This window comes from Boleophthalmus pectinirostris, unplaced genomic scaffold (assembly GCF_026225935.1).
Source record: "Boleophthalmus pectinirostris isolate CB_2022bp ecotype Guang Dong unplaced genomic scaffold, ASM2622593v1 HiC_scaffold_7, whole genome shotgun sequence".
In the NCBI taxonomy this organism is placed as follows: domain Eukaryota; kingdom Metazoa; phylum Chordata; class Actinopteri; order Gobiiformes; family Gobiidae; genus Boleophthalmus; species Boleophthalmus pectinirostris.
In genome coordinates this window covers 17,147,993-17,156,234 of record NW_026571473.1, presented here as the reverse complement: position 1 = coordinate 17,156,234, position 8,242 = coordinate 17,147,993, and the positions used below count along the sequence as shown (strand labels likewise).

Here is an 8,242-nt window from a genome sequence, read left to right as displayed (position 1 = left end):
AATCACATAATGAGATGTACCTCTTTTAAAGTAAATTTATAATCAAATTACCAATACCAGTTGATACTGAAACTAAAACATCATTGTCTGCTAAAAGCTCAGTGCGTAAATGGGTCACCTACCACATACCACAATTAATGCTAAAACTGACCTGTAATGATTCACATAATTAACCATTTCAATTCCTGACCCATGTTGAATCTATATAATAGATTAATTAAAACATGATTTTATGCTGAGGAAGAACAACGGTATTGTCTTTTTCAATGATGTCTTTTAACTCTGGCATTTAAGAGGAGCTTGGATCAAAGGGATTACATGGACTAACAGGATCCATGGTAGGCTTTAGTGAGCCACAGCATGTAATAGGTCAATGTAGTGATTAGGGTGACCACCACAAAGTGTAGAAAAAGGGGGACACGTTATGGAATGTGGTGGGAAATTTAAACTCATAGATAATAACTGCTAAAACATCATATGATCTCTAGTTTTGATGAGACTGAGATTGGAATAACACTGAAAACCACTAAACCCAAAAAGATTTCATTACAAGAATATATGACACTATTTTTATAGTATGTGGCATTATTGAAAAAGTGGAACATTTTCTAAATAAGGGGGACAAGGGAAAGGGTTATAAATGGCAATCAAAAGAAAAACAGTTAACCCTAGCAGTGTTCACTTAAGTTCTACTGAAAATCCCATTTTATATGATCAGTTTCAGAGCCATGTCCAGACCTAGGCCCGTGGTGCTGAGTGGCCCGTCCGGAGCAGGGAAGAGCACCCTGATGAAAAGGCTGATGAAGGAGCATGAAGGGCTGTTTGGGTTCAGTGTGTCCCGTAAGTGTATAAAACAATACCATAAAAAAACATAGCATATAAAAACATTCAGTATGAGATACAGTTTATGGATATTGTTATTAATAATTTGTGAAATTCCATGCAAGGCCCGTAGCTGTAGATGTTTATGTTTATGAAAGCCAGCATTTTTCTGGTCACACTTGGGACTACAGAAGACATCAGTACAATTGTAACAACCAGGGGTACATTTAGGATTCTTTTAAATAAACTAAAATTTAACTGGGTTCCACATGTATATCTTTTCTGTGAGATGAAAGTCAATGATTATGTCATACATTATTATGAAATTTGTTACCATTTGTAACTATGGGCCAATGCCGAGACTTTTATACATCATACAGCCACATTTATACAACTGTGCCTCTACAAACAGAAAGTAACATTTGAAAGTTGTTTTTACAGACACAACCAGAAATCCAAGGCCAGGAGAGGAGGACGGAAAAGGTAATCTAAAACTTGCCCTTTGGTGAGATTTTAGATCAAATTGTAAACGTGATGTTTGTGAATGTCCCTCAGATCTATGCCACCCCTTGTGTGGCGCTCCATGGAAACACACTCCCACACTTCTTACTCCCAAGTGAACTGCACCAATGGTCTTGTGACTGTCCCACTGTTCTGGAGGGTTAAACCTCTGTGTGCCTGTCTATGCTTTCTCCATAGGGCTGAACAAGCTCCCTATGCTTCTGGGTGCTACATTACTGCCGGTAGCAGACGTCTTTTCCTCTGAGGAACTAGAAAACTCATTTTCGTGTCCAAATGAATCAGAATCCACAGATACAGGTGACCGGAGCAATCAAAAGATGAGAGATGGGGGTTACTTTCAGGATCCTGGCATGCCGATTATGTTTAAAAATGATGTCAAACTTTAAAGAAAATATTAAATCAGTCAGTCTACACTTTGGAGTAACAAGCTTTTGAAAATAGCCCCCTGTGATTCCTCAATAGTTACCCTTAACTATTCCCATTAGAATAAACCTCTTTGTATTTCCTACTGGTGATTGTTTTACAAACCGATTAACTGACATCACATTCATATAGCCACAAATATCTCTTCTAAATTAATGACAACACTACCACAGCTTTGAGCCTGGTTTGCACCACCAGAATCCAACATGGAGCTGTACTAATGATTGTGCACCCATTAGCCCAGAGCTAGCAGTAGCAATTTGTTTGTGTCAAACTTCTGTGCCTATAGAACTGTGTGGATGTGTAGTCTTTTGATGTAAAGCTCCCTTACAGGGCAACAGCGTAAAACTGCTATCACTCATTATCTGTGTGTATATGTATACAGTATGTTTATATAATTACCATGATACTGAAATGCCCATCAATTTAATTTGAAAAAATTATTGGTCATTTTTAAAACGTTAAACTTACTCAAAATTACTCCACATCTGTCTGTTGTTAGTGTTACATATTTTGTTTATGTCTGAAGTTCTTATCATTTCTGGATGTTACAGACTACCACTTTACAACAAAAGAGGCCATGAAACAAGGAATTGATAATGGGGACTTCATAGAAAATGCAGAGTTTTCAGGCAACATGTACGGAACAAGGTAAATGCTGTTTTTTGTTTTTATTGAAAAAGATTCCTGCAGTTGACCTGCAGCTGTCGTAGTTATAACGAGCAGTAGCTCAATGCCTGCAGAATTCGAGTTAAATAACAAAGTGCTGATGGCCCGGCCTCAGGGATCAGAGTCACACGTAATGGTCTGGTGACAGATGGAGCTTTAAACTCCCAGAGGTCAAAGAGAGCAGCGCTGTGGCTCAGCGCCTTCTGTGTCATCTCTAATCTCTCACCATTCTCAAGAAACACGCATCTGAGCAGCAGTGCTGCTAACTGACTTACTACAGTAAACTAGAACATATTTACTGGTCACACTAAAACAACCCATGCCCTTAAATATATATGAAGCTGAGCTACTGTCCCTGTATTTAACAAATCTTTTACTTCCTTTCAGTAAAGCTGCAGTAGAAGATGTACTGGCCAAGAATGTAATCTGCATCTTAGATGTGGATATCCAGGGAGTGAGAAGAATTAAAGAAACAGACCTGAACCCTATCTACATCTCTGTTCAGCCGCCATCCATGGAGATCCTGGTAAATCAATACCAACATTATTTTGTTTAAATAAGAGAAGTTTTTGAAGATATCGCTCTCTCAGGAAAAGCGCCTTCGGGACAGGCAGACAGAGACAGAGGACAGTCTACAGAAGAGACTTGAAGCAGCGCGCATCGATATGGAGCTCAGTGAGTTCAGACTGAGGCTCATATGGCATTGTTCAGTTACAATGGGAGTTAAAGGTCTTTTCTAATGTGTGCAGGTAAAGAGGATGGACTTTTTGATGTGGTGATCATTAATGACGACTTAGACAGAGCCTATGAAGAACTCAAAGACATCCTCAGTGAGGTGAGCCTCAAACCACTATTAATACTGACACTAATGTCAATGCAATACAAATGCAATGTGTATTTATTCAACAGGAAATCACAAAGGTCCAAAAGGCACAGTCATAACTGAATACATCTCCACTTCTGAGAAAGACCAACGCACGAGACGAATACCACTGACTGCATTTAAATGCATTTAAATACATTTAAACACATTTAAACACATGCTTCCATAAAGCCTGATATTCAGAGGGAGAAACAGAGAGAAAACTGAATGATAAGAGAACAAAGAGAACAAAGTGTATTTGTGTTAGACTAGGACGTCAAATGGACAGTATCACATAGTTCTACACATATTCAAAGGGACAAATAAGGGACAAATGTGGATCACTTTATAAGATCTCACGCCTACAGGTAAAATACACAGTGAACAAAAGGGCTGATTAGAATAGTACTCATGGTACTCATTATAAGACAAAACATGCACTTGTGTTGTGTTGAAAATAAGATAAACCTGATTATTTATACTTGAAATGTGTATGAAATGTGTGTGTGTATAAACAACTGAATAAAACAGTGAAGCGAGTTACAGTGTTCTAAATCTTTAATTATGATCTCATCCTGTACTTTTAACTCTTTTAACTATTTCACAAAATCAAAATTCTCCATTTTGCATAACTAATCCACTCATCACTGTATGTCTAAGTAAGAGGAACTAAAAACTCCCAACATTTGTCTGCAATTTCAAACAACACTCAAAGCTAAACTACTACATAATTAGTTTTAACCAGATTAAATAAAATAGAAGGCACACAAATAACTAAATCCTAAAAAGGACAGTGGCTTAAGACACCATTCCCCAACGCGACAGAGAAACGCCACATAGTGAAAAGGTTAAAGTATACCTTAACCTTAAACCCAAGTTATATTTTGACACTTTTGGTGGTCTTACTGGAAGAAGGGCCCCTGGAGCTTGGTGCGAACCTGGTCTCGTTTCTCCTCCTTCTGACTAAGGTAGGACTTCAGTTTGTCGGTGGAGAAGCACACTTTGGAGTGTCTGCCTTTGAGGATTCCACGATGAGCTCGCAGCCAGGGGTTCTGGAGGCACTCAGCTGCAGTTGGCCGAGCCCTGTACAAGACAATAAACAATATTGTCCGTGTAATCCCTCTGTCATCCAGGTAGGTTCCATCGCAAAATGTATTTAAATTCTTTAAAATGGACAAAAGTTTGTAAAGGTGAAAACAGTCAAAGCACTTTACAGTGCAGTACTGTATTCATTCTCTCTACACTCAGTGGTGGTAAACTACTATTGTAGCCACAACTGCCCTGGACCAGACTGACAAAACAAGGCTGCCAATCTGTGGCATCGGCCCTTCCCACTACCACCAACACATCACACTAGGCAATGTTGGTGAAGTGCCTTGCCTAAGGACGCAATGGTGTTTATCTACAATGTTCTGTGCCAAGAGCTGTACACCTTTTTTTAGTTATGACCCCCATAAAAACAACACTTGGCATTCTCAACCCCCTTGGACATAGAAATGGGCTACCCACAAATTTACAAAAAATCCAGCTGCATTTCAGTGGTGTCAAAGCCTAGTGGCATAAGTTTTCAATCTGGGAACAGTTTGAGAATTACAGTACTTACCAGGATTTGTGGTTCAAAGTGCTTTTCATGAAGTTTAGCGCCCCCTCTGACAGACCAGGGTAACAGTGTCCAAACTGGATTTTTCCTTTTTTTATGTTTCTGTCCTGCTCCCAACCAAGCTCTGCATAAAATGGGGTGTCAGCACTGAGCCTGAAGAGGGAGAAACAGCTTTACAAATCTGTGAATTGATTTTTTGTCAAATATTGTGCATTTTTCTTACATCATAAATGACAAAACTCCAATGGCCCAGATGTCAGTTTCAGGTCCAACCCCTTGACCTTCCAGGATCTCAGGAGCTTTAGGTAGAACAATGTAAACTGATAAAAACAAAAGACACATTATTACAGGTAGTGTTAGGTAATTACATTAGTGGTGAGTCTGTGAGTAAGAATGAAGTGGAAAAAATGGACTTGGGTTTGTTAGGTGATGGTGCTATGATCAGCAGGGGAAGCCTCGGTTATGGGGTTATTCCACTCCATCACTCCTGTGTACCTTTCCTGCGGCAGTCTGTTGAAAGCCATGGGAAGTTTAGTATATTAAAAAGCCAGGTTCAGCTTTTAAATTAATCCTAAACATAGGGCTGGGCAATTAACTGAATTTAGTTGAGGTTCAGTCATGTCTAGGTGTGGGTCTTTTAATTGAGATCTACAGCCACTCAAATGTCTGTAAAAGCATGTGGTTTTGGAGCATCTACTTCCTGTATTAAATAGCATTGATTAAAAGTCTGTCTTGTTTATCTTTACTAAATCATTGCCCAGCCCTACCTAAACATTGTTAAGTTTATTTTTCAGGATACCTTTACTCTCTGAAACTCCATGTATGTGCTCTACATGGACAGGCTGGCCCGGTGTAAAGGAGAGGGCTGAACCAAAGTCCACGATCTTCAGATGGTCACAGTCGTCCACCAGCATGTTGTCAGATTTCAGGTCCAGATGAATCACGCGCCGTCCGTGAAGATAATCCACTGCACTGAGAATCTGAACCAACAGCTCAGCCACATGGGATTCTGCATACAGGTCTCTGAAACATAGCAGCCATTGTTGCTCATACACACTCACAGTGTGGTGAAGAGCCTTTCATAGTGAATATATCCAGCTTTAATGTTAGACAAAAAAGTGTACATCCAAGTCAATAAAGAAATTAGGATTTTTTTTGGCAATAACTAAAGTGCAAAGCCACTTTATTTGTAATTTATTATGTATTTTAATGAAACTAAATCAAATTAAATAATCCACTGTCATGTAATCATAAAGAGATACCAAACCCAGGCCTAGTTTTAGTGAGTAAAGTTAGTATTTACAGTTCATATTTTTAAATCATAAAATAAAACCTTTAGTACCTGGCAGCCAGACTATACAGCAGCTCTTTTCCTGGGCAGAGTTCCTCCACTAGAACCATGTAAGTGGCCGTCAAAAAGGCCATGTGTAACGGCACCAGGTTGTAGTGGTTCAGTCTTCTTAGAAGCTGGTATTCCCTCAGAACCAACAGCCGCTGTTCAGGTTTGTACGGAGTGATTTTAGCAGCAAAAACCTGACTGGTCTCAACATCCCTGCAAACTGTGAGGACGCTAAAACGACCCCTGAAAAACAAGTTAATAATGTAAAACATAAAATGCTCAAGGAAAGGAAGTAAATATGTCAAAATAAGTAAATATGTAAATATGTCAAACCAATAACTGTATTACTGATAACAAGTGTAATGCTGATTTATTCAATATTTTTAAAAAAAAAATTATATGTTTCAAAAGTTATTTATGTTTATATTTTTACATTTTCATTTTGTTTCTCCAGCTAATTATCCAATCAGAAAGAAGAATGAGCCCCTCACTTTGTGTTGCCAGATCTTTCAGCTAAAACCAGTTTGCAATGCAACCAAAATGGCACTCCATTATATGATACATATTAAATTCCGTTGTGACTGTAATGCAGTTTTTGCAAAGTTTAAATGTTTTTGAAAATAACTGCCCATATTTCTCAAAAATGTACCTGTTGATTTCTGATAAAAAGCTGAAATTCCTGTGCATTAACTGCTGTCCCGTGCCCTTTGTCCCCAGCAGATCCGTGCAAATCAGGGGAATGTGCGTCTCTGTTTGAACATGAATAAAGTAGTGTGATTATTTGTGCGACATGCATTTAAATCTGTGATTAAAATAAAACATTATTAATTTAAAGTATGTTTTTAATAAGTCACCTTCAGGATGAGTTGACATTACTACAGGGACCGAGGCCTCACTGAAGGGCCCTGCTCCTGCCTTAGTGACACAGCCCACCCTAAACACATATGATGCCCCCCGAGGTAAATCTGTAACCGTGTAGCAACAGTCAGTTTCCTCATCTGTCAAAACAGTCCACACACCTCCTGTAGACATAAAATAAACGTTAGATATACTTTGCCTTTCAAATACATTTTGGATTAAAAACATTTAATTCAGTTTCGCTTACTGTCTGAGCAGCACTGTACACAGTAAGTGAATGTATCATTGGATTGCACTGGTTTCCATACCACCAAAACACCACCTCTATCCAGCCGGACTACTTCTGGTTTATGGGGACGCACTGCCAGCAAATAATAACAAATTAATCACAATAAATTATAGGGCTGCAAAAGAACAGAATATAGGTGAAGCTGTACCTTTTGGCCTTTTGAAGGCAGGAATTTTCAAAGAAGTTAGCAACTTTTTTCTTTTGGGGACCTCAAGACTGTTGCCATGTTTTAATTCTGGTGTACTTGGAGCTGATCCTTTGAAAACAGGCCCTAGATGGATTACAAAAAGTAACTGTACCACAGTTCTCAACTTGGGAAAAAAGGGTTCAGTGTTCAATATTTGTATGAAATAAGTATAATTTGATCAACAATAAAAAATTTTAGCTACTCGCGGCGATGATGACCTTTGCCCCAGCGTGCACACCCCTCCCATGCAACCACACTGACTATTGTCCCGTCCCAACAGCTTCTCAGGCCCACAGATCCTCCATCAGAATAATTACACCTTTAAATGTTTTTTAGGAGTCTTTGTGCCCCTGTTGACCAATGTGAAAAATGCCCCATGTCTGTAATATATTTTTGTAGCCATTCATAGAATACCCAAATTTGATATAAATTTGATAATGCTGACATTTTATGTCTCATGTTGGTAGGGGGCACTATAGTTTTTAGATGTATTAGACTTCATAATCCATTAGATTTAGGCTGGGATCATGCAAGAAGCCATCAAAAGACACAGGAAATTAAGGTGTTTTTCGCCGGGCAAACCATAAAAACTGAAATTTTTTGTGAATCTATGTCTCTAGATGTGACACACCAAATCTGAGCTCATACCCGGTTTGGGAAGTTTTTCATCC

The 8,242-nt window shown here is 38.8% G+C and overlaps 2 protein-coding genes across 2 annotated transcripts in view; one reads left to right on the top strand and one right to left on the bottom strand.

Moving 5' to 3' along the window:
• Positions 1 to 72: 72 nt before the first annotated feature.
• guk1b (guanylate kinase 1b) lies at positions 73 to 3,419 on the top strand. The gene is made up of 7 exons (XM_055164691.1): positions 73 to 840; positions 1,264 to 1,305; positions 2,322 to 2,418; positions 2,824 to 2,962; positions 3,027 to 3,111; positions 3,186 to 3,271; positions 3,346 to 3,419. The coding sequence occupies exons 1-7, from the start codon at positions 711 to 713 to the stop codon at positions 3,376 to 3,378; spliced, it is 612 nt and encodes a 203-aa protein (XP_055020666.1). The 5' UTR covers positions 73 to 710; the 3' UTR covers positions 3,379 to 3,419.
• Positions 3,420 to 4,187: 768 nt separating this feature from the next.
• The window catches only part of obscna (obscurin, cytoskeletal calmodulin and titin-interacting RhoGEF a), a 35,567-nt gene continuing 31,512 nt past the window's right edge, over positions 4,188 to 8,242 (bottom strand). The window contains exons 79-88 of the mRNA XM_055164666.1: positions 7,533 to 7,655; positions 7,343 to 7,456; positions 7,092 to 7,259; positions 6,887 to 6,986; positions 6,241 to 6,480; positions 5,698 to 5,921; positions 5,394 to 5,408; positions 5,122 to 5,218; positions 4,902 to 5,051; positions 4,188 to 4,381 (exon numbers count right to left, since the gene is read on the bottom strand). Coding sequence (XP_055020641.1) covers positions 4,201 to 4,381; positions 4,902 to 5,051; positions 5,122 to 5,218; positions 5,394 to 5,408; positions 5,698 to 5,921; positions 6,241 to 6,480; positions 6,887 to 6,986; positions 7,092 to 7,259; positions 7,343 to 7,456; positions 7,533 to 7,655 — 1,412 coding nt within the window. The 3' untranslated portion in view covers positions 4,188 to 4,200. The remainder of the gene's footprint in view (positions 4,382 to 4,901; positions 5,052 to 5,121; positions 5,219 to 5,393; positions 5,409 to 5,697; positions 5,922 to 6,240; positions 6,481 to 6,886; positions 6,987 to 7,091; positions 7,260 to 7,342; positions 7,457 to 7,532; positions 7,656 to 8,242) is intronic.

Bases quoted from the DNA above. Each gene is read 5' to 3' on its own strand.
- guk1b (XM_055164691.1), top strand. From the start codon at position 711: ATGATCAGTTTCAGAGCCATGTCCAGACCTAGGCCCGTGGTGCTGAGT. The intron at 841-1,263 runs GTAAGTGTATAA...TTGTTTTTACAG, and splicing joins GTTTGGGTTCAGTGTGTCCC to ACACAACCAGAAATCCAAGG. The intron at 2,419-2,823 runs GTAAATGCTGTT...ACTTCCTTTCAG, and splicing joins GGCAACATGTACGGAACAAG to TAAAGCTGCAGTAGAAGATG.